General features: G+C 51.4%; 1 protein-coding gene across 1 annotated transcript in view; it reads right to left on the bottom strand.

Moving 5' to 3' along the window:
- LOC144169955 (putative sodium-coupled neutral amino acid transporter 11) overlaps positions 1–25,747 on the bottom strand; it is a 54,096-nt gene extending 28,349 nt beyond the window's left edge. The window contains exon 1 of the mRNA XM_077699412.1: positions 25,383–25,747. Within this exon, the coding sequence (XP_077555538.1) occupies positions 25,383–25,433 (51 nt within the window). The 5' untranslated portion in view covers positions 25,434–25,747. The remainder of the gene's footprint in view (positions 1–25,382) is intronic.
- Between the last annotated feature and the right edge of the window lie 68 nt (positions 25,748–25,815).

Below are 25,815 nucleotides of genomic sequence, written 5' to 3'. Positions count from 1 at the left end.
GCCGCTTGTTGCGTTTTGACCGTTACCGCTTTTGGGTATAAATAGACCCCCGCAAGCGTTGTAAACCATTCCTGTTAGAGCAGCGAATCGATGCTGTCGCTCTGCTCGAGTCCTGTATTGTAACCTCGCCCGTCGGGGCATTGTTCTTTGGCTTCGGCTCACCTCTCGCTATGAAGTAAACAGTTACGTTAGCCTACGGCTTCTGGACTTCACGGCTGCAACAGCGGCTGGGCCCGCCCGGTCGCAACAACTGGTTGGCAGCGGTCGGATGGTAACTTTGTAACACCTGAAGCCAGCGGTGCGAGACCCAACACCACGGACGTCAAGGCGGCTTCGGACTTCGCAGAATTCACGGCGGTCAAGGGTGAGTGCGGGACTTTTCTTCACTGAGTTTTACCAGGCTTCTGAGGATAGCTGGTAGGGCGTGTGTTTTTGTCGCGTGGGTTATTCGCGCAAAACATTTTTGGAGCAGTGGGAAAGCAGTACTCTAGACCGGCCATGAATTTAAAAGCGTTGAAAAAACCGCAGTTGTTGGAGCTTGCAAAAGAGTTGCGCTTGGATGTTACGAACGCGCTGAGAAAGCCAGAGCTGATACAGGCTATACTCGCTGTTGGCGCTGACGATGACGAGCTGTCTGAATGCATTGAGCTGATCAATGGCAGGGAGACCGCGAAACGTCAGGCCGCCGAGGCAGAGGCAGAGCGCCAGCGTGAGGAGTTCGAGAGGCAGAAACGAAGACAGGAACACGAGGAAAAGATGCGATGGTACGACCTCGATATCGAGCGAATCCGAAGGGAAAGAAAGAGGCTCGAGCGAGAGAGACTCCAACGGGAGAACAAGCACCTAGAGCATGAAATTCAACTCTTGCAGGAAGAAGTGAAGCCCGAGTTAGAATTGTTGCTCGAAAAAGACCTCGTTGTCGAGGAAAGCACCGTGCCAGCGCTGCCAGTAGCAGACGCTCGGGAGCGCGAGTCGGAGGTGACGGTTTGCGGCCCAGCAGCGCGGCAAGGTTGCTGAGAGAGATAACGACGGCGCATTAGCTCAGACTGTCGGCAGAGGCGGCAGAGGGCAGTGCGTGTCCACTGAGTGCGATAATGTGTCGGCGTTTGATTTGCAGATCTCGGCGGAGTCGCCGGAGTGTTCGGACGGTTCAAATTCGCGGGAGGCCTTGGGAACGGCTACCGGTCTGAACATAAACATTTCGCGACATAGTGAGGTTTCGCTGGAGTGCGTAAACCATGAGGCTACCGAAAGGCAACACGAGTCCGCCGAAACGGAGGTTGTTCCTTCGGACGGTAGTGCAGAAACGAGCGACGTGGTGGGAAAGCCTGCAGCCGAGGCAGCGAACGGTTTGCACGGTTCAGTTGGGAGTCGTGACGATCTCGCCACTGAGCAAGCCGATTCCGTCCTGCCACCAGCTCAGGTAACTGACCTCGAGCAACGGCCAGCCGAGCTCGTAATGATTCAGGTGGCTGGGGCGGCTGAGCCGTCTTTTGAGACAGGGCAGCCTGGTTGTAGTGTAGTTCTGGCAGTGAGAAAGGAGAACGGCAACACACTTCTGCCTTCGCGTGCCGAGGCTGTTGCTGAAAACGCGAGGGATGACGAGATAGGGTCTGTTGGAAGTTACGAGGTGTCTAAAGAGCTCATCGTGCCCTTGTCACTCCCAGCTGATGCTCCCGATGATAGGCCAACATCGGCGGAGGTAGTTGAGGTTGCGGTGTCGACTGCGGCTGAGCCGAAGTCGGGAACCGACCAGCCTAGAGCAGAGAACGTAAACGCGTTCCGGCGTTTGCTTGCCGAACGCGTTCGTAAAATGGCGAGCAACGAGGAGATAGCAAAAACTTCCGCGGGTACTTGCTGCGCGTGTTTCAGTGCGGGCACGCCAAGGGGCAAAGCCGTGAGCTCGCATCGCGCCGAGGGAACGCCGCCTCCAAGGAGTGCGCGCCTAACGTATGAACGGTGGACAATCTCGTTCGCTCCTCCGCGCGCTCGACCTTTGTCGAACAAGACGACCGGTGTCCTTTCACGCGGTCGCAGCAGTCGCTTTCAGAGAACGGGCGCACCTAAAGTGCGGTACAAAAAGGGGAAAGCTCGGGGCGATGACGAGAGCTCAAATCGCAGCTCTCTGCGCGAGAAGTGGCCTGTAGACGCCTGACTTTCTCTATTGCATTGTTTTTCCTGGAGCAGGCTTCGCCCTTTACGATTGCATTTTTTTGTGTGTGGGACATTTCCAATCACGCGAAATGTCACCTTTCAAGTTTGTCACTTGTCTAAAGTACTGCTGGGCAAAAATATAACTAGAGTAGTTAGTTATTAGCGTATTTTATCGCAACTAAAAGCCTGGTACAGCTTCAGTGTGGATTTGTCTTCGCACTTGCCGGCGATGCGGTTGTGTCTTCCTGTGTTGCGATGTTGCTTGCCTGACCAAGCCAGAGATGTTCTTGGGGAGCCACTACTCGTCCAGTGACCCGGCCGGTGAAGCTCCAGCACGGTGTCGTACAGCCCAGGCCTGGAGTCGAGCGTCTGCCGAACACTTCACTTCGACAGCATCCCTCTGGACAACGGTTGAAGACCCTTATCCATCGGGATCTCGGACCCCCGGCGGAGAAGGTGTTACGAATCGGCCAGCGCCGCCGTACTTTCCCGCAGCACTCCACGGCTGTGCGGCGAAGCAACCTCGTGCGCCTTTCTGCCGTCAGGCGCCACCATGTCGGTGACAAGTTGCGACAAGCCGCGTCAGACGCTTCGCTTTGGGCGCATTTCAAAACTTCGGCGGCTGCCAGCGAGGCTCGTCTCCACGCTCTTCAAGGACACAGAGGCCCTGTCGATCGCAACGGAGTCCTCCTCTCTCTCCCCTCTCTCGGACTCAACGTGCCCGAGGCTATGAACGGCTTACGAACTCTGGAAAGAGTGTTGTGTGTGTCTGTGACGTTCGTGGCGTGTTGCCGCTTGTTGCGTTTTGACCGTTACCGCTTTTGGGTATAAATAGACCCCCGCAAGCGTTGTAAACCATTCCTGTTAGAGCAGCGAATCGATGCTGTCGCTCTGCTCGAGTCCTGTATTGTAACCTCGCCCGTCGGGGCATTGTTCTTTGGCTTCGGCTCACCTCTCGCTATGAAGTAAACAGTTACGTTAGCCTACGGCTTCTGGACTTCTTCACGGCTGCAACAGCGGCTCGGCCCGCCCGGTCGCAACAGGTGCTCGTGCCGTGCTGACCAAACTGCGGCATGGAGCTGCACATATGCACCATGTAACAAGCGATGGTGTATACCAGCTGGCTACGGCACTGACGTAACACGACTCGCCGTCTCCACCGTGAATAAACTTTCTTCATTCCTATCCCAGCCAGCACGAGAGTCGAGTTTCCTTCCCATCCTAAACGCACACCACGAACCGCAGTGGCATTGCAGCTAATACTGCACCCACAATCTTCCACGAGGCACCACCGTACTGTGTAGTGCCGCACCAGTTGTCATTGTGCGCACAAACATTTGAGGCCATGGTGTGCAGCCCCGGCCTTTTTGGCTGTGGCCGCAAAAACAATTGGTTCTGCCAAACCAATGCACATAACGTGGCCATGAAGACAAAATACAACTCACTGAAAAGAGACTTCTTTGCCCCAATAACAATGATACCAATTTTATCGCAAAAGGAGGTATTAATGAAAACAGATGAAGCAGTGGTGACTCTCTGGCCACTTTCCGGCGATTTCTCTATGTCACAGAACCTTGTTTGTGCAATTGGCGGCCGCCGTTCAGAAACGACTGGGTGACTGTAGTGAAGCCTCTAGTTCCATTTTATTGTATCACTTGAATGCTAACCTGCAGTTAACGCACTGATAGCTATGGATTTAAGCTTGCACCATATTATGAAAATGCTTCAATGTTGCGTTTTCTATTTGATAACAAAAAAAAAAAGTCTCGTGCGACTGGAATGCGATCAAAGGCTAGTTCTTTCAAACTGAATAAACTTCAGGGTGGAACAGCTGCGCCATTGAGCGCCAAACCACCCCTCTTGCGCCAAACTCGTTTATCCGCACCGTCCTACGCCGCAGTTGCATGAATTGAGCCGCTAGATAGGACCGCCATGAAGCCCAGCGCCCGAAAACTTGGCTGAAACATCGTGTTGTCGGTTTCATTTATGGTTTCGGTTTCATCAAGGCTATGAGCGGCTATGGAACGTATTTCTAGGGACCATAGCCGCAGGCACTACGCACCATCTGTTCGAATTTCTGTGTTATCTGCACGGTTGTGTTTGCCGGTGTCGGCCGCTGCGCCACAATCAATAGAAAGTGACCAAAAGTAGAATGTTTTTGTGTCTCATCGCAAACAGATTGAATAATATCTGCATGAAAGGTTGTAGTTTATTGACGGTGAACATCAATTTACTTAGTGAGCCATTTTTGGCGATCCTAGCTTTTTGCTACACTTAACTTTCCTTTCCTGCATGTATTTACCTAACAGGGTCTTGGACCTTTGTTCTCACTCGTTAATTCGCCGCTTTTGTTTTGACATACTTACTAATTTTAGCCTTTGATCTTGAAACGGAAATGAATATAAAACTTGAAATGAACTCCCTGTGAAGCGGAGGGAAGGGACGTCGCCCATTGCCTTCCCTCCGTTCTTCTGTATTCGCAAAAGAACACGTAAACTTCAATTAAATTGAATTCAACTTTGGGATTAGCTTTGCTTAGTGGAGGATTGTCCATCACACGCTCTAGTTACGTAGTCTGTGGCGTAATTTCGTCGACTCTCGCAACCCTGTGACAGGCGAAGACAAAGCTATTTTCAGCTTCTCACGCAATGAAACCACTGTTTGATATAAAGATACAAGCAAACGCATTGTTTTACATGTTCATATTAACAGCGCTACCGACACAGACAAAAGGAAGAGGGCACAAACACGGCGCAGCGCCGTGTTTGTGCCCTCTTCTTTTTGTCTGTGTCGGTAGCGCTGTTAATATGAACAAGTACCAACTCGCCCAGTCTTCCGTTTTAGCATTGTTTTACAGAATGCCGCCTTGGGTTCGCATAAACACTGCCGTTTAGCGGACACGAAGCAAGGGGCCTGTTGTCTGATCCCTTCCAACTCTGCGCGTGAGGTTTGACCTTCGAACGGTAATAACGTCGCCCGCACGTGGGGCTGAAGGTAGATAACGCCGCATTTTGTAAACCCCTAGATGTAGTACAAGAACTGCGTTCCTTGTTCAGAGTAGGTTCTAGTGCATGGTAGAACGCCTAAGATAGTAGACAGATAAAAGGTATGCTTGGCACGAGACTTGCACAGCGGCACGTGGGGAGATTAGGAAGGCACCATAATGCTGTAACATGGTGTTGCATCTGCTCCAAATGGCATTGCTGCGGCTGCCCCAAACCTGCTCCAAAAATGCATTTCTGGCTGCTCCAAGCCTGCTACGAAGGCACGTTTGCCTGCTCCCAGGACTGCTCCCAAACCCACGGACCCTGTTCCACCCATGAAAGTTGTAATTTGCCCTAATGGCACCTTCAATGAAATTGACCTTAGACATGAACAGCCAGCAAAGCTGTATGGTGTTTGATTTGATGACAGCGAAACATTCGTGATGATTCAGCGGTTTGGCACATTCGCAGAACGATAGACAACTGTAAACGCATGCTACGCCAAGCCCACGCGAGGGCCCAGTGCTCAACGCTGCGTGACGTGAACGGGTCACGTGAACTGTGCTCCGCTCTTCCGAGCTTCCTTCGCAGGTCAGGCGAAAAAGGTAGATAAGGGCGATTGCTTCTTATGGGTAAATTTGCGGGTGCGTCCTAGGAGGGGGAGGGGCTTTTTACAGGGATTATGATGATGATGACGATGATGGTATTACTTTAGACGATAATAATAATTAAATAGTAATCTGTTGCCCTTCTAATAATAGTAATAATAAAAATATTAACAATTATTCGCGTTTATTTACGCGCCCAGGGACAGCCAATAGGCCTTTCTGGGCGTCTGAAACAGCCATTTAATAGGTCAATCTGAGGGTGGGGCGGCGCCCCCCGCCGCCCTCTGTAATATTAACAATGATTCGCATTTATTTACGCGCCCAGGGACAGCCAATAGGCCTTTCTGGGCGTCTGAAACAGCAATTTAATAGGTCAATTTAAATACCCTAGGGGTGGGGCGGCGCCCCCCGTTCCGCCCTCTGCAAGTCCGCCGCTGCCGGCGGACGTCGCTGGCGTTCCTGAAAGTTGGCTTTACCGCAAAGCGTTTTGGCGCGAAACGACATTTGTAGCTGCCATGTTTGGCGAACAGGCCTTGCTCACGAGGAAGGGTCAGCTGCAGTGACGTTCCCTGCCCCGTGCAGATGACCTTTGGAGCCGGCCATTGAGGTACAGGCCACCCGCCAGCTACCACGCCGCTACGAGTCGCCTTGTAAATTTGTACATAAAACCATTTAATATCCCGCAATCACGGCTCCCACACTGCTGCTTCTTTTCCTCGGAAGCGCCTCACCGCTGCAGTGAATCGGCCGCACGGTCACATCACCACTGACAAGCTCACAGCATTGCTGTGAGGCTGCAAGAAATAAAACTACTGGCCGTTATACGAGGCTGCACGGCAGACAGATGACAGCAGCACTCGAAAGTGATGACAGAATGTTGACGAACTTCGTGCGGCACGTCAACGTCAGATAAAGAGGAACGGCTTCAGGATCCAGTCTTGTGCGTAAAAATAGACGAGAGGTAACTAAGGGCGATTCGAAATTCGCGAATAAAATACGAATTTACGAAATGTACGGATACATAAAAAAAATGTACGAAATAAAAGTAAAGAACTTGCTGTTGGGCAGGGTGTCGGGTCGCGATTCTTTGGAAAAGGGCGCGAGAAATAACGTGCACGACAGACGACGAATAGACCGCTTGTACTGTCTGTCGTGTCTATTTCTCGCACCTATTTTCGAAGAAATAATAGCCGGGAAAATAGAGCTAAATTCAGTAGAACTAAGAGTGAGGTACAAAAAAGGCTTGCACTTTCAAAAATGATTTAATGCTGAGTGAGTAAGGCTGAACGGCTGTCGCTAAATTTTGAGGCGCAGAATATCAAATAATAGCGCGACGAAAACTTGGCCGTCCACAGCGCTACTATTGTTCCGCCCGCATGTGAAGTACACACCGGGGAAAAAATTGACCGCGTACCTGCTTGCTTCGCTGCAAATATCGAAAGACGATAGTCTTCTGCCAGCTCTGCTACATTAGTCCGCGTATCTTTTCCTTGCGTTTTCTGGGCCTGTGTTCTCGTCTAGACTCGGCACTTCATAACCACAGCTATGGTCGCTGAAGAATGGAAAACTGCGTGATCTGGTGCCGTCCTTTCCAGAGCTATGTGCACTCCGCACACAGTGTATGTGCTAACGCACGACTGAGCCGTGGAGCGCACCATCGAATATACTTCTGGTGACACTGATGGTGCCACCTGGCAGTGGCTCTGGGAAACACACGGACGTGCACAGCCAGGGCCAATGCCAGGAGGCGCCACCAGTACCTCGGCAGTGCGCTGCTCGTTTTTAACAACAGTGTTTTATTCCGGGATACACAAACATTTGAGTGACGTCATATCCGTCACGGAAGTGACGCCAGTACACAAGCAAGCGGCCTGAAAAGGATGCACCCCTGCATACAGCGTCTTCTTGCGGGGAAGCAACCTTTAGAACCGAGGAGTACGTTATACTTAGGGTTGTTCGTTTTCGGGTTTTATATTTTAACACGAAAGTGTTTTATGTCGGGATACACCGAGATTTCACTGGCGCCATGTCCTTCACGGAAATGACGCCAGTACACCTTTGCCGAAGCGACCTGCCAGCAGGACGCCGCTCGCCAAGCACACCCACAAGACAGCTGCTGACCCGCAAATCATGCTCAGCTGCAGATTTCGCTGCACATTTCACTTTCGTGTTTTACCAATTCTTATGACAGAGGAATCAACCACAATTTTTTCTACTGCAGCTGTAGCATTTCATTTGCTATCGCAAGAATCAAGCATTCGTGTATTTTTAATACAGGAACACTGCGACTATCACTCATGCATTGACGTTTTTCCTCAGATATGCGTATTGTTATGTTTTTGCTCAACAGTTTGGACAAATATGAACATTAGCCACCAGATTTAGATGTTTAGAAATGGCTTTGCGTATATAAGCGTCCCTTTCAACAACTCGGTAACTTTGGCTGGGTGGCTATAAGTCGAGGGACAGACAGACAGACCAAAATTTCCGCGTTCAAGCAGCCCAAGGCTAAGACCATCGTCTTTAAAACTCTTTCCTCCATGACACGCGCCCTCGCGGGGACGCCCCAGTATGAAGGCTTCGCTGCCACTGTCTTAGCAATTAACAGAGCGGGCTTGTCTTAGCCTCCTATCATAGAGATGGAAAAATTGGCGCAGCCTGCACTAGTGGTATACAAGGCCGGAGAAACAAACAGCAGAGCTAACGGCGGGCTCCCTTCGTCGAGACCCGGCTGTTGCTTCTTGCATGGATTTCCGAACTTGCCGCTGACAGTTCTCCTTGACTGGCAGACCCGAATCGTTTTGTCCGCAGGCTCTCCCAACTCTCGAAAAGTGTAACGCGTTAGCACGCGCTATAATTATAGTACCCGCGGCAACCGGCTTCGCGAACTCGGCATCCGTAGCGCGAACTAGGCGTCTGCGCTCCCCACTTCAGTCGCGAACGCACGTGAACTGGCGAGAACAGCACGCGAGAGATCACACCACGAAAGCTGGGCAGAGTGTTCTCGAAGGTCGAGCTGGCCGACGCCGGGAGCTCCTCACGATGCGCTCGGTATTTTTTAGGGGCGAAGCTCCTAAAGCCATGGGTCTGTCCATCCCTTGTGTCTCGTGGTACATGACCGCCGCATGCTTTCGGAGATGTCGCAAAGTAGGCCGCGTTGCACGCGCAAGAACCGGCTGCAACCGGCAGCGCAAACTCGGCACCGGGAGCGCGAGCTTGTCTGTGTTCGCCAACGGAGGCGCGAGCGCACGTGCACTGCGAGGGGGAGATCACGCAAGAGATCACGCCACGAACGCAGGCAGTCGTTCTCGGAGATCGAACGAGACGCAAGGACCTTTGCTCGTTTCCTCTCGTCTTGTTCGAGCACAAGTTCGCCCTAAATAAAAGTTCTTTCTTTACCGTTGTGTCCCATCCTACGTGACAAATTGTGGTGGAGGTGCGGGGTAGTCCTCGATGGCGCGGGGTCTTTCACTAGGGGTGCGTTCCAATTTACCGTTTAGACAGCTTCGTTGCCGTCTTCGCGGACAGTACGCCATGTGAAGCCCCGTTCCAATTCGAACGAAGCAGTCAACGAAGACTGCTTCAAAGAGACAGCATCGAAGTCAGCAACGATGCAGGCTACCTTCCTGTCTAAACTGATGATGATGATGATTAAAGGCCTCCCCTTTGAATCGGGGTGACGGCGTGCGCCATCTAGCCTATCTTAGTAGTTTGAATTTAAATTTAGTCCCTTAACTCGGATTTCTTTTTAATTCTGCCCTGCCGCTACCCCTGGCTGAGATGTTATTTTATCGACTTCCCTGCTTTTTTTCCACCAATACTCTAGCCGCTGCTTAGTAATACCTACTGCTGACCAGTTAATGCTTCCATCAATTGCGAAGCCCAGTGCCTCAGGAAGTAGGACTTTCCCCCCAATTCTATCCGGCTGAATCTTTTGGCATCCTATTGCTATGTGGTCGATTGTTTCTTTATCCCTGCCACATACAACACATGTATCATCCTGGGACGAATATTTGCTCATGTAGGTTCGAGTTCTCAAGCAGCCAGCCCGCGCCTCAAAGAGCAACGCACTACCTTTATTGTTGTCATAAAAGTTCTCTTTCCGGATCTCTTTTTTGCTTGCTTTGTAGATTCCCAGCGATCCCTTCTTTTCCATCCTCTCTTTCCACATGAGCGTCTCTGTTTCCTTCACTTGCTTTTTAACTGCCCCCCCTTGTTTATTTGCCGCGGTCAAGGTATATTTAGTCGCCAGCTTTCGCGTCCTCTTCCGCCATTGGGTGTCCACACTTTTAAGGTACATGTACCTGTGCACTCTGGCTGCCCAGTTCTTCTCATCTAAATGTCTAAGCCGCTCCTCAAATCGTATCTTACTTTGCGCTTCCCTCGCCTCAAATGAAGCCCAACCCATATCGCCTTGTACCGCCTCATTTGTAGTCTTACTGTGAGCTCCCAGTGCTAATCTGCCGACTGCCTTTTGGTTAACCTCCAGTCCCGACAGGATATCGGACTTTAAGCATAATACGGCATTAGAGAACGTGAGCGCGGGCACCATTACCCCTTTCCAGATGCCTCGCACTACCTCGTACTTATTGTATCCCCACAGTGCTCTATGTTTCATTACTGCTGCATTTCGTCTCCCTTTCAGTTTGAGGTGTTCTTCATGGGCATTCAGGTACCCTTTTCCTTCATTAAGCCAGATCCCCAAGTATTTGTACTTATTTACTAATGGTATGGCTTCCTGTTGAATTCTTATTGGTGCTGTATGAGCTTCCTCGTTGAACACCATGACTCCAGATTTCTGTGGGTTAAAATGTAGGCCTAGGTACATTGCCTCATCCCCATAAATGTCGGCCAGTTTTTGAAGGTCTTCCGCATTATCTGCCAGCAACACTATATCGTCCGCGTACATCAATCCCGGAATCCGTTGCGCCACCAACTCTCCATTGCTTCGGTACGACAAGTCAAAGCCTAATCCACTCTCCTCCAATCGTCTTTCCATTCCTCTAATGTACAGTGTGAACAGCAATGGCGAAAGGGGGCACCCCTGTTTTAAACCTCTTCGAATGTGCACGGGCTCTGTGGCTGTACGTCCTTCCCATGTAATATGCGCCTTGTTATCCTCATATATTGCCCTTATCAGCCCCACAAATTCTGACCCAGTCCCCTCTTCTTCCAGTATATGCCACAGCAATCCCCTATCTACGTTGTCATAGGCTCCCTTTATGTCCAGGAACAGTAGCCATGTTGGTCTGCCCTGTGCTGCCGAAATTTCGATGGTCTGGGTTATTACGAAAATATTGTCTTCTAAGCGTCGACCCGGCCTAAATCCATTTTGCAGTTCCCCTAAAATACCGTTACTTTCCACCCACTTCAACAACTCGACTTTTATGGCTTGTATAGCTAATCTATAGAGCACTGACGTGACTGTAATCGGCCTGTATGAGCTCGCCTTGTCCTTCTCTCCCTTGCCTTTATAAATCAAACTCATTCTGCTTTCGCGCCATTGCGTGGGAATCCTCTCGGATTTTATAGCGCGCTCGATGGCTCTATACAAGTGCGTCTTTCCCGCTGGTCCCAAATGGCTGATAATCTCTATTGGGATACCATCCGGTCCTGTTGCCGTACTTTTGGGAACACTGTGTTCTGCCTTTTTCCAATCCAAAAATTCGATATTGAATTTTTTTTCTGTCGCTCTTCTATTGGCCACATGTGTCCGGGTAGCCGATATCTCGCGTGTTTGGCCGAAAGTATTTGCCATGACTCCATGTAGGTATTTTAATGCGCTGTCCCCCAGGAGAACGTTGCCGTCCCCGTCCTGTATCTGAGTCTGCACCTCTTTAGTCGTCGTTCCCAATGCTTTTAAATGATTCCAGAATTTTTGGGGGGCGCTCTTATCCTTCTTACCATTTACATAACCTTACATAACCTGATTTACATAATCTTACATAACCTGATATCCATTTCTCACTCGCCGTTTTAATCTTTGCTTGTACTAGTTTTTGCACCTCAAATTTCTTTTCTCGGTACCGGCTCCACCGTAACTGCACCTCTTCCTCCCGATATCCCATTTGTTTTGCCTTTCTGTGCAATCTAGAAGCCCGTTGTCGCTCTTCAATAGCCAGTTTAATTTCCTTGTCCCACCAGCTTCGTGGTTTCCTTTTACCCCTCCAGTGGTTTTGTTTCCTTACTTTGTATATTTCCTTCTGTATACAACTCACAACCTCGTCATATTCCCACACCTTCGTGGGCTGGGCCTCTAATTCTCTTTCGATGCTATTGACGATGTCTGCTATCTGCTTTTCGCTCAATTTCGGGAGCCCAACCTCCGGTGTTTCCTGCCTAGCCCCTCCACTGTCAAATTTCAGGATTATACGCCTGTGGTCGCTGCCCAGGCTGTGTTCTCCTTCTTCATCTATCGTCATTTGGTTCAACCGCTCGTACGTGTGCTCTGAGACCAGGCCGTAGTCTATGCAAGACTGTCTATTGCCGCTTTGCCACGTTATCTGCCCGTCGCATTTATGCTCCCGGTTAACTATTACCAGTTGCTGTTCTTCACACATATCTAGAACCATTGAGCCGCTATAGTCCGTATATCCATCTAGATCCTCAATGTGGGCATTTAAGTCGCCTACTAATATCACCTCGCCGGATTCTTTAAATTTCGTTATGTCCTTCCTGAGGCAGTCCACCAACTCTTTATTTTGTTCTCTGGCGTCATTCCCTGTCAACAGATAGGCCACTCCCAACCGTGTCTTTTTTCCACCCACAATTCCACAAACCCATAAGTGCTCCTTACAGCCCTGATTCTCCCTTTGCCAATTCCCTCCTCGCCTAATCAACATGCCCACGCCCCCACCTTTCCTCTCTCCCGCTGCCCTGTTGCACCCCACCCATACGTAGTCATCCATCACTGGTGGCTCCTCCATATCTCTCAGGTGGGTTTCAGTCAGGGCGTACACGTCAATTTCTTCTTTCTCGAGTTGGGTTTGTATCTCAATCCATTTTTCCTGCTTGCGGCCACCTTGCATATTTATATAACTAATTTTAGTTCCACGGTTTATTTTCCTTTTCTTTGCTTTACATTTCCGTCGCCGTGCATCAGTGCCCCCTCCTTCCTGCCTTTCGCTACCGCCTCCACTCAGTCCGCCTTCTTCTTGAACGTTCGGGGCCCCCCTAAAAAAGCCACTGCGCGGGCTGCCAGTCGGTGCCCTACAGGCTCAGCTAGACGGCCACTGAAGTGTATGCCGTCGAACACAAACGCCCCGTTGCGGCCTGCACGAACCAGGTCCCGGTTCAGGTTGACCACCTCAAACTTCATCGTTTTACCCAGGGTCCAAAGCTCCCTGTTTGCCGCAACCACCGCCCTTTCTATGTGGACCCCTTGTTTCTGCACCTCCGGCACCGTGCAAACCGCAATCTGCACATCCTCCGAGACCGCCCTCAGCTCGGTGACCCCCTTCGCAATCTGCCTTGCGAACCCTCCCCCGCGCCCCTGCAACACATCGTTCACACCCCCCATTATCACCACCAAGCTGCGGTCCTCCATTCTATCCCACAGTTGCCCCTTCGCTTGTTGCATTACTTCCCCGACTCTTTTTCCGGGAAGCTTACTAACCTTCACGCGTTCGTCGTCTCCCACCCTCCCCTTAATCACCTCTCCCACCCTGGCCATGTTGGAGTCGCCGACAACGATGACTTGGCGCCTCCTCTCGCCTTTGACCGGCACTTTTGCAGGTGTTCGGGGTCTGCTGTGGTTGACCACGGCAGCAAATGACCTGGCTGGCGATCCACCCCTTCCCGGCGTCGCCTCGGGGCTTACTTTGCTTCCCGAGTCCGCTCTGCGTCGACGGACACCACTCGTGCGCGCAGCATCAGTCGCCCCCCGCCGGCGTGCCGCTCTTCGTGCTGAGCCCGCGCACTCCCGTCGTCTCCTGCCGCTGGAGTAACGAGCTCCTCCACCCGCTTTTCAAGCTGGGCCTGCTTTTCCCGAGCTTCGTCCAGTTCGGCCACCGTGCGCACCAACTGGGCGGCCTTCACCTGCTCCGCCTTGTCAAGCTCGGCCACTCGCGCCTCGAGAGCCACCCGCGCTTCTCTTTCCTCCCTCAGGTAGCCCTCCAGCTCCTCCACCCTCGCATTCAGCTGCTTCTCAAGGCGCTCAAAGCCCAGTCTTGCCCGCTCGCAAGGCCTACATTCGAAGGGCGCCTTCTTAGCGTCGGCCACGCGCTCGAACGTCGTCTCCCCCAAGTAGCACCAGCGCAGGCACTCTTGGCACTGCACCTGGTCCTCGTCCCCAGTGCCCTTTCTCGTCTTAGGGGCCATTGTTCGGCCAACCCCTAGGCCTAATAAGTGACGCCAGCGCCACCTTTTTGCGTATTAATGTTTAAACAAAAGCACTTGTTCCTTTATTTAAATTTTTAGTATAAATTACTAGTGAAGAAGATGACTTTGTTTAATTTTTTAGTTACGTAACATTTGTAATAACAACGGTAATAATAGTTACCAAATCTGCGGCTTGCGCAACTCAACATGTCTGCTATGACGCTGTCGTCTGCGCTTGCGACCGCGGCGCCGTTCCAATTTTATTCCTTTAGACGTCTAATTAGACTGCTTCGTAGGCTGTCTACGAAGCTGTCCGCGAATTGGAACGCAGCATAGGTCTGGGCCTGGGAGCATTGACTCCGAAAATAAAAGTTGATTTGTACAATGTACGCACACAGTCTTACGTCTTTCTTAATGATGTAATGGGCGAACTTTCACGGGAGAGTTACGGTTACCGATGATCTCCCCCTCTCGAGCTTCGCCCCACTTATCATCATTCATTCCGTGGATATGGCGTGATTTTTCTTGGTATTTTGTTCGAGCTCATCACGGCGCAAGCTCACGAGTGCTCGGCTGGGTTCAGTTTTCTGGTAACCCTCCACGGCGAAACTAAAAGCTTAAACAGTTCTGCTGTTAAAATACATATTCCCGTGCTTGCGCATAAAACACGACGTTGAGACGCAAGGAACCCGCCCACGAGGGCACCTTTTTCGCGCCTTTGTCGTAATTTAGCAGCAGCAGCCGCGATATTCTACTGGCAACAGTTCTACAACACGCATGCTGCCGACCATCGTGCCTGGCGGAAATGCCACGCGGTCGACACCCACTGTATTTAGTTTCGGCTGGAATGAAGGGCTGGGAACGAGAAAACAGGAAAAGCCAACCTTTGCGCCCACGCCGGCAGATGCTCAATGCAAAAAAAATATTTCCAAGAAATATTACCACCGATATTCCGCCCGTGCCAGCTGTTCATATTTACTAGACGAAAATATCTGAGCCCTTTGCATTTTTAAAACGTGTAGTACATCGTCCATTGTGCTAAATGCGCGTTTGTACATTTATTCGCCCGGTGTCGTAAATGCATCGAGATAAAAACGTTTATGCGAGTAATCTGTTAATTAAAAATTGGCCGTTTTAACAAGGTACGACTGACACACACATGGGAGAAATATATTCTATATTCCCACAAAACAAGTGCGAATTTGGTATTTCGGTGTTTGGAACAAACTACGTACCACATTCATTCGCTAGGAAGCCTCTATAACAGTGGCCGCTTTATCACATTCAATTTAACGATATGCAGTGACCATTTTAAACCAAAAAATACGGGTCACCTTTCCCGCGGCCGCATGTGGTTCAGAGAGAGGGCTGGAAATCGTGTTGTAATGCAAATTTCCATTAGCAAATAGCTCCACGTTTATTCGTCAAAGGGACACTGAAGGCAACCAGTAAGTTGGTTTCAAACAAAAAGTCTCACCAGGGTCCTTCAATGCCTTCCTGGTCACGAAACTTCGCCGTCACGCCCGTCACGCTATGTGAGAGCTTCGTACGCTGCCGCGCCGCGGCGCTGGTGTTGATCGGAGGGCAGCCGGGGGCGTGGTCAGAGCGCGTTTGGCGGGGAACGGACCACGGAGTAAGATAAAACAGACGCTCGCTGCCTTATCAGCAGTGTGCTTTCGCTTTACGTGTCGTGGGCCGCTCAAATGGGGCCGCTTATCATTTCGTGAGTGGCGAAAAAATTTGAACCGAACTGGCATGCTGCTGCTGCTGCTTCCTGCCTGCCGGTCTGGCTACAGAGCAGCGGCGGCCGCCCGATGCCCTCCGATCTGCGGTGGCGCCACCCGCGGTAGCCTTTGTCCCCGTACGAAACTTGGCCGGGAGTTTCATGACCAGAGAAGCATTGAAGGACTCTGGTCTCACCTTCCCATAGCCATTTTGGCGTTGTTTCGGTGCCGAAAGATGCCTTAATTGCTGAGAAATTGCTTATCAAACTTGACGCAAACAGCGACTGCAGCCGTTGTTTGCGTCACGATAAACCGGAAGCAAGAGCAACCGTGCACGTGCCGAGCGGTTTGGTCAGTCTCGGTCAAATCAGGCGGGCTTTCCCTAACTCCTACGTCCTTTGCAGCGGCGGACCACTAAGCAAAAGGTTTCGTCGAAAGACTCGTGATCAGTGTTGACGCTATGTGGCAGAAAAAGCGCGTCATCCCTATTTCATATTTGCCGCGCTTTCGAGGCGCTTTGTCAAAGAAAGTGCTACGAGTTGTGCCGCGCCTCCACCAGATGGCGCCACGGGTCCCGCGACCGAGAGAAGACGCAGTGAAACATCCCCCTCGCGAGGGGCACGATCAAATGCAGAGCATTTCCGGGGGCGCACGACGTTGAGCAGTTTGCGTTACGTTAATGTTGTTGCACTTGTCGTAACTGCTGACGAGAGAGCGCCCGTCAGCAGTAATTTGAATGAGTCAACGATATAAGGCGCGTCCGTAGCCTCCCATTCTGTGTCGGCTTTGTGGCGCAGTGGGTTGAGCACCGTGTACATTGCGTTCCGCCTGCAGGGTCGAGGGATCGAAACCTGGCGCCGGACGTATTTTTTTTCATAGTAGGGAGGGGTGCGGTGCGGACTACGGACGTCAACGCGGGTGACATCGTGAGTTACTGAAATGCTCTGCATTTAAAAACACTGTCCTTTTGAGGCTGCGTGCAAACGTTGCAATGGCGTTGAACCAACCGCTCGTGCGTAGCTCGCACGCTTCCTCCAAAAGCGGTACCGTCGCCCCAAGTATGGGCGAGTAGCGCCATACATCGACATCCAGGAAAGACGTTACGTACGCCAGTCGCTTTAACCACTCCGGTGGAAGTCGCGAGGTATTGACAGTGGCGGCGGCACCTGTCTTCACATTCTCGCTATTTCCTGCCTTGTTTAAAGAAACCACGCGTAAGAGCGGTATATTAATGTTCTATATGAGCTAATCTATCGATCTAGAGCAACTTGTACTTTGACTTAAGTAAACAAATGACCCTACCAATCCTAATTACACTAACAAACTCGGAAGCACGCTACTTCAATGTGAAAGCGGCCACTTTTTCAGGTCATTATAGTTCATTTCACAAGCTGCCTGCAGCGGGGCTGAAGCTACGCAGCTCACCGAGGTGTTTCCACCTGTTCAGCGGAGGAACGGAAATGTCTTTAAAAAGCTCCAGCGCCTATTGTCGCTGTTCTTTTAACACGAAAGAGTTTTATTCCGGGATACACAAAGATTTCACTGACGCATATTCGTCACGCAAGTGACGCCAGTACGACGCAAGCGGCCTGTAAAGGGTGCACCCCTGCACACAGGGTCTTCTTGTGGGGAAGCAACCTGTAGTACAAAGAGTACGTTATACTTAGGGTTGTTCGTTTTCGGGTTTTATATTTTAACACGACAGTGTTTTATGCCGGGATACACCAAGATGTCACTGACGTCATATCCGCCACGGAAATGACTCCAGTACACCTTTGCCGAGCGACCCACCAGCAGGAGGACGTCGCTCGCCAAGCACACCCACAAGACAGCCGCCGACCCGCAAATCATATTCATTTCGGTGCAGATTTCGCTGCACATTTCACTTTCGTGTTTACCGATTCCTATGACAGAGGAATCAACCACAGTTTTTTGTCAGCTGGCGGCCTCCGTAGAATGTGACGGCGAGTCAGCCACGCTCGTTGAGCGGGTTTGGAACCGCATCGCATACACCGGGCTGCACGCAGCCTGTGAAATGAACTTATATATGGCGGCTCCCCGCCGGTCATTGTCTAGGTCTCGCCGTTAGTTAATATATCGAGTCATCGTTCCATTCATTCCGTTACTTGCTGCGGAACGCTCTATTAAGAGAACCTCAGGCGGAATTTAGTGCGTAATAATCTTCTCCCTGCCACGCCTATATACAATGACCATGTTATCTTGGGAATACCGCTGAAATCAACACGAACGACAAGATGAAAAACGACGTTCGTGTCTCTCATGGAGGAAAGAAGTCTTTTGTTTCCTTCATGGTGTCTCTACCTGTTCGCCACATACCGCTTATCACGTGACTGGCGCCTTCGGCAGTGCTGAGGGCGCCGGAGAGGCGAAGGACTGCACAGACAATGTCGGCATCAGGGGCATTCGGAAGAGCGGAGGAAAGCTCTCTCTCTCTCTCTCTCTCTATCTATATATATATATATATATATATATATATATATATATATATATATATATATATATATATATATATATATATATATATTGTGGTGACTGGCGTCCCACGAGTGGGGAAAAATCTGGACGACGGCGCAGAGCAGGTGCCTCGAGAGGAAGAAGAAGATGGAGACCGGGCCAATTTCCCTCAGAGGGTGTGTGCCAGCGAGGGGAGGATCATCATCATGGAGGGCCGGCCTGGGAAGCGGAGCGAGCGGCGGAGGTTCCGCAGGGCAGCTGGACAAAAACGACGGGCAGGCGGTTCGAGGCTTTCGTGGCTTTCGAGGTTCGAGGTTCGTGGTCGCTCCAGCGGGGTGATGTCCACGGGCCTGTGACAGGGAAGACCGACGTCGCCGTTCGGGTAGCTGTTGGATCGCCGCGACGTCCCTTGGAGCCGCAGTTCCGAGGCAAGGCCTAGCGAGCGGAGCCAGCGGCGCGTGACTCAGCTGAACCGCGACCGGTCCGCCGTCTTCCAAAACTCTGCGGCGAGAACGTCGACGCCGTGGCGACTGAGCGCCATCACTGTGGGGCAGAGCCGTGAGCGTGGCGTTGTCTTTTTTTTTTTTCCCCGCTTCTCTCCCGAACTCTAGTGGGTCGGACCTGTTTGTTTTTATTTCGCTTGTGTGCGCGTTCCGTCCCCAATATATTCAGTGTTGAATTATCTGTTCAAGACCATGGCGTCAATTTCCTTGTGATCTTCCTCCGCGAGTCACACACCCGTCTGCTTAACCCCAACGTCCTCTCTCTCTCTCTCTCTCTCTCTCTCTCTCTCTCTCTCTCTCTCTCTCTCTCTCTCTCTCTCTCTCTCTCTCTCTCTCTCTCTCTCTCTCTCTCTCTCTCTCTCTCACACACACACACACACACACACACACACACACACACACACACCCACACCCACACCCACACCCACACCCACACCCACACACACACACACACACACACACACACACACACACACACACACACACACACACACACACACACACCGTTTGCAAAAAGGCGGACAACACTGAGAATTCAGCGGTGGTAACACTGGTGGTGAACGCAACGACGCCATGGTCAAATCGCTTCCGTTTATCTTCCCCCCTGCACAACGGCTCGTTTGGGGCGAGTCGAGACGTGCCCTTCTTTTCTCCTATTTCTTCTGTCTTTGTTCCTCCCTCTGAGTTTCTCTCAAGTTCGACTGCCTCTGCTCGCTGCTGACGCACGCGTGCGACCTATCGCTCCCGCATTAGAACCGCATTCACCCACGCCACAAGTACAGCGCCGCAAGTACAAACCTCATGACCTCAGACGTCATGATCGCAAACATGACCTCTAGCAGAGACATCAAAATCAGTTTCATTATGCATGCTTTGGTCATTTTCGCGAATTGTTTTGAAAGTTTGAACATACGCAAAGTGAGCGCTCAGCATGCAGAGACGGACCCTTCATAGCCCGTTCATAGCGGCCAGCCGCCGCTACCACGGGGCAAGAACGCATCGATTAAACACAATTAAAACTCGACAACCAAACAAGAACGCAGCGCTAAGGATATTCTTTATTAGCAACAAATCCTACATTTGCTTGCTGCTGTTTGTCAACACTGACGATGGCGTAACGTAGGACTCCACGCTGACGTATGATCGCTCGTACTCGCAGGACCTTTCAGTGGTCGACCTCGAAGAATAAAAATCCTGAATATGCCGCTCTTCTATCGATGGAAGGGCGGCAAAGTTATTTTCCCATTCTGCAGTGGGAAACACCACTTCGCGGGACGCGTATGCAATTACGTGGACGGTGGACGGTAGCTACCCCATAGAAACTCTGTGCTCGCAGCCTTTTCGCTTCCTTTCTAATGGCGGCGCAGCGGGTGCACAGTGTTGCCAGAGTGGCTTGCTGCTTTTCCGCCAACGATTTGGCCATTTTGCAAAGGGTCTATAGCGAATCATAAAATGGGAAATGAGGGGCTCGGTGAAATAAGACAGAAAATAAGGGTTGGCAGTCAAGAAAACCTCGGAAAGCGAAGGGGAGGTTGTGGTGGGTCATAGAAAGAGATGAAGAATTTTTTGGGTCAGAAAGAAATTGGTGAAAAAATGCCCGCCGGGTGGGATCCGAACCCACGACCTCCAGGTTCGGGTCCCACCCGGCGGGCATTTTTTCACCAATTTCTTTCTGACTCAAAAAATTCATCTGTTTCTATGACCCACCACAACCTCCCCTTTGCTTTCCGAGGTTTTCTTGACTGCCAACCCTTATATATATATATATGCGAAAATGCCTGGTCGGAATGACTCCGATAACGTACACGAGAAATGGATACCAAAATACGTCGGTGTGCTTTGGCTACCAGCGCAGGCATGAGTGGCCTGGCGTCGAAGGGGGCTGTGCGCCTGCCTGGCGTCCCCATGGGCTGCGAAGCGTCATTGTGGCTGAACGCGTGGTGACCTGATGTCGGCATAGGACGGTAGGTCTGATGTTAGGCTTGGAGGTGCAACCACGTGAAGCGGTACCCGCAGCTTGACGTCGCTCGGCACGTCGCTAGGCTCAGCGATACGGTTACCTAGATCCACTAGATGAGTTACGTATGTATATAGGTCAAAATTCGCACATACCCACTCAAGTGGATTGGCCAATAAAGATGGCCGCTGCCGTCGTCAGAAGCTCACGGTCCCGCGCTGTCCCTCAAATAGACTGCCGCAATGCCAAAATTGCATGGATTTGGCTTTCAACATCCTTTCGCCCATATATTCTCCGGGTAGGGCCCCGCCTGACCCACGGGACCAAAAAAGATACACGTCATCGCCACCGAGAACGCTAATCCCTCTGCACTTGAAAATTGTGACTTTTGTGACCAAAAATTAGCGTCGTTTTGGGAGCCGTATACGTTCCGCCATATACAAGCGGTGGTAGCGCAAGAACTCTGGGTATTCCCGTGGTATATATTTGTTGCCGTTAGCAAGGTTCTGTGGCAAGGCTAAAGCAAGGAACTGTGGGTAGTTTTGGCAAGGCTAAGCAATTGCTTCAGTGTGCTCATCCCCTTCCCGCTTTTCTGCAACGGCGGAATCTGTAGATTCAGTTGCTTTTGCCCCCGCTTCCGCTGCTAATCCGCTCTTCTAGCACGGCCTTCTGCATGTGGCAGAAAAATAAAAACTTACTCCGTCATCACAACTGAAGTTATAGCATGTGGGAACGCAAACCCCTCCGCTCGGGGCACGGAGGCGCTGACGACCCCTCTCCTTAGTGGGGCGAAAGTATCCTCTATGCCTCCCTCATCTTCCTACGGGGTGAATCGGGGACGCGCGCGAGCGAACTGCGGAGAGAGACCATCGGACGGCGCACGACTGGGTATGTCATGCATTTTGGCCACTCCTAGCCTTTGTTGCAGTGGCCGTGGTTCTCTACATGCGTAGAGGCACGGCACCCATCGTGTTGATTTGCACATGCCTTGACTGCGTTATTTCGTTGCCTAGGATGTCCGGTGAGTCTCGACCTTCCCCGTCTTTTGACGGGTTGACCCGCGTCCGCGCCGTGACGCCGTGAGCGGACGACTGCCGATGCTGCCCGCTCGGCTCCTGAGGCTTGTAATGTAGCGGCCGCCTTGAGCCTAAGTCCAGCAAGGACTTGCTGAACGAGCAGCTCAGGTCACCGGCGCCTTCCAAACGCTGGTCACCACTCGTCGTTAGTCCAACTAGTGCTCAAATAAATCTCTCTCTCTCTCTCTCTCTCTCTCTCTCTCTCTCTCTCTCTCTCTCTCTCTCTCTCTCTCTCTCTCTCTCTCTCTCTCTCTCTCTCTCTCTCTCTCTCTCTCTCTCTCGTAGCTCGGCGCGCGTCGCGTCGGCATACGCAGGCGGACGCTAACTTCCCCCCAATACCGGGCTGGGTAGACGCTGACATGCACCTAGCCCTAGGGGCTATAGGTGCGTAGTGCGGTGTAGTGTTTTGTACCGTATGTCTCCACGTATTAAACCCCTATACTCTGTAAGTTATCGCGTCCCTTTGGAGTGACTGACGTGCGCGCGGGGACAGCCGCGACCTTGCCTTATGGCTTGGCTCGCTCGAAGACGTGGTGGGCATGCTCTCTCCGCAGTCGTTGCTGTGCCAGTGTACTAAAACATCAGCGTGTTGTTATATTACAAGGCCCTTCACCCTAATTGTATTGTAGTGTAGCAGCAGGAAGCCCGCAAGCTTTCTGCTCAAAACTATATACATATGCGCATTTGAGCGCAAACCTCGAAGTGTCAGCGCGGGCCACCCGACAGCGGACAAGCAGTGGGCAGACGCGGCTTTCGAACTTGCAGGCGCGTCCCACAGCAGCGTGCAGAAAGAGGGGAACGAGTCGTTTTCTAGCAGTGGAGACGTCGCCTCTCTTTCTTGCTGGCCCGGAATTCTTTTGCCCAGCGTTGCCTAGCAACAGCTTTCTTCTACCGAGGTTGACTTCGCTCACAAAAGACGGGTTTTTCGCCACTGCCACATTTGGTGCTTTCACGCAGAAAAATACTCGGTGGGCCAAGTGTGTAACGGTACCCGCACCTAAGCACTTGATAGTTGTGAATGTGAAAGCTCTAATGTTCCACGCCGTCGAATGTCCAACTGAGCGCCGCAGGGCGTTCTGCACCGTGCAAAGCACCGTGCATTGTGGTGACTGCTACGCCTCTAGGCGAGAGCAGCAGAAACGACCGGAGCCGGATAAGGCGGCTATTTTAACACGAAAGTGTTTTATTCCCGGATAAACAAAGATTTCACCGACGTCATATCCGTCACGCAAATGACACCAGTACAACGGAGCAAACGGCCTGTAAAGGGTGCACCACAGCACACAGGGTCTAATTGCGGGGAAGCAACCTTCAGTACTGAACTAAAAGAGTACGTTATACTTTTTTCCCCAGCGGCATGTATACATTCGCATCGAAACAGAGCAAGAGTTTTATATTTTAACACGAAAGTGTTTCATGCCGGCATACAGATATCCGTCACGGAAATGACGCCAGTACACCTTTGCCGAAGCGACCCGCCAGCAGGACGTCACTTGCCAAGCACACCCACAAGGAAGCCGGCGACCCGCAAATCATGCTCAGCTTCAGATTTCGCTGCACATTTCACTTTCGTGTTTTACCGATTCCTATGACAGAGAAATCAACCAAGTTTTTTTTTTGTTATAACGACCATGGCCATTCCCGTACGCGAAAACGTTTCTTTTTTATTTCAAACAACCAGTCACGTTCCATCACCCATCTGGTTGTTTAACAAAACTCGCAAAATGCATTGTCTGTGCGTAGACAAATAAGCAAGCTAGGTTAGCTAAACAAGCAGCAACAACTAAAGAATTGTGAACACCTGAGCACTTCTTGTGAGTTGTGAATCCGAAACTATTACTGTCCAACTGAACGCCGCACCGCTCTCTGCGCCGTGCAGAGCGCCCCGATTCGCTGGTTACCGCTGCGCCGCCAGACGGAAAAAGCAGAAGCAGCCGGGGTGCGAGTCCTGGCACAGCGCGTGCTCAAATCAAACCGGTTTAACCAGGGCCGGTATTCTCAGTTTTGTCCATTTCGTGTCCGTTGCAGAGTGTCCATTGCGAGCGAGCCCTGATTGGCTGAAAGCAGACGACCGGGCGTGGCGCAGCACAAGGAGGGCGGGCGTCGGTTCCTGTGCATATCGTTGGTCATAGCCTAGGTATCGCAAGTGCAACTACGTCACGATTCAGACGGACGCGAAATGGGCATATTCGAAACGGGTACAACTATTCCTATTTTTTTCAAATGGCTCCGCGCATGCCCAGGCGCTGGGGCGCGCGCTGCGAGATCACATGATACGTCGCAGCCAATGGGAATTTAGGTGCCGTTTCGCAGCGACAGACAACGCGGGATGACGCCCACGCCGGCATTTTCGTCCAAGGGCCATTTAAAAGGGCGCTTTTTTTCCCCTGAGGCATGTATACATGCGCACCGAAACAGAGCAAGAGAAACCCAAGGGTGCATCCACAAGCTTCCCGGGAGAGGGGTTTCACTTTACCCAAGAGTGGCCCCTGCTTTAGGTCGGCCATTGCATTGCACAAAGCCGCCTGTGCTGTTTTATACGCACTTGTCTGCTAGCAAATGTCATGCACGGGGCATTTCATTTACCAATTCATCAAGCTATAAAACGAACTATAATAAAAGTACTTCATTCTACGCGAATAAAGGCTGTAGAAGCTGGCCATTGCAGAAGTGCTATAATATATTTACTGCATTTAAATAATTGACTACGTGGGACAATTCGCGAGCGCCAACCTACATCGAGCGCAGTGCGCTCCACAGTCACATTGCAAGTAAAAATTACACTTGCTGTTAAATAATGATTTTCCAAGTCCAGCGTACGGCGCCGAAACGGGCGTAGATCAGTCGGTGCGCCACGCAACTGTCTCAACTGTCTACAGCAACATTGTGCTCCTATGATCAAGTTTCCCAAACATCCGTGTTCCGGTTGGCAGAACGCCAAAGCGCGCGTTTTATGCTGTCGCGGCCGGTTGAAACAGCCAAACGAACAGCAAGCCTCCCTTATCGTCAATGCAAGAATTTCTGCTTATAACGGGGCGCGTTAATCCCAGCGAACGAGCAGGCCTGCGATAAGGAAGCCGCGATATATTTTACAACACCTCATTGCCGTCGGTCGACGAGCTTGGACGGAAATTGGGACGGCAATCCGCGCGCGCGCGCGCGCGCGCAAGCGAGGTTGCAAATGCGAAACAATATATCTGTTTCTTCCGAATTGAATAAACCGCGATGCGCATTAACACTCTATTTCGCGGTACGTAGTGTCAAAATGTCGGAGGTCGCTAGCATATGTAAACGTAGTACGCTGCGCTCGCCATGCGACGGCGATCAATATGTGGCAAACGTCGCGGTGTCGCATGAACCAGCGCGCACAGCACTGCGCGCCCGATCACGTGTAGGCGATAAATACTTTGTCCGCAGCTATCGGATATATTTTTCTGCGCTTGTACATAAATTTCAATAATGAGCGCACGCTTAACCGCACTTGTTGCAGTGGGCGCCGCGATAAAAATATTTTCTCGGCATTCAGTGACCCGCATTTTTTTTTTTTTTCCCTCTCTCGGAGACTCTCCCTTCTTCACTCACCTTTACGGAGTCTCGCCTGTCAAGAATGCATGTGCTTTCTGTGCTTGCCATTTCAGAACCTCGTGTGCTGCTACGGTGGTCAGCCGACCGGTGCAGTGGATGAATCCTTTAAGCCCGCCCCGCTGCAGAACAATCCATATGCGGTGCTAGTCGACCTGCTAGCGCAGCGCCGGCGGGAGTCACGAATGAACGACGCTCCGTTCTCTGCGCCGAGCGATCGTACAATGTGGCACAACTCCTTTTGTCGGTCGACTCGGCGCTCACAGTCGCACGCAAGGCATCGCGTAACAGTTCAGCCGTTCCGTCTGGTATCCTGTCGGCTGCTACAGCAACAGATGGTGCGAATGCAGGTTGCCCAGCATCCCGCACGAGGGAGCTCCGCTGGGGAGTACGCATATATGCATAGCATGGTGAACTGCTAGAGCGTCAACGC

This window comes from Haemaphysalis longicornis, unplaced genomic scaffold (assembly GCF_048455015.1).
Source record: "Haemaphysalis longicornis isolate Haplotype H1 unplaced genomic scaffold, Haemaphysalis longicornis Haplotype H1 scaffold_2, whole genome shotgun sequence".
Lineage (NCBI taxonomy): Eukaryota > Metazoa > Arthropoda > Arachnida > Ixodida > Ixodidae > Haemaphysalis > Haemaphysalis longicornis.
Note: the sequence above shows the minus strand (reverse complement) of the source record. Positions and strands in the feature narration are given on the sequence as shown.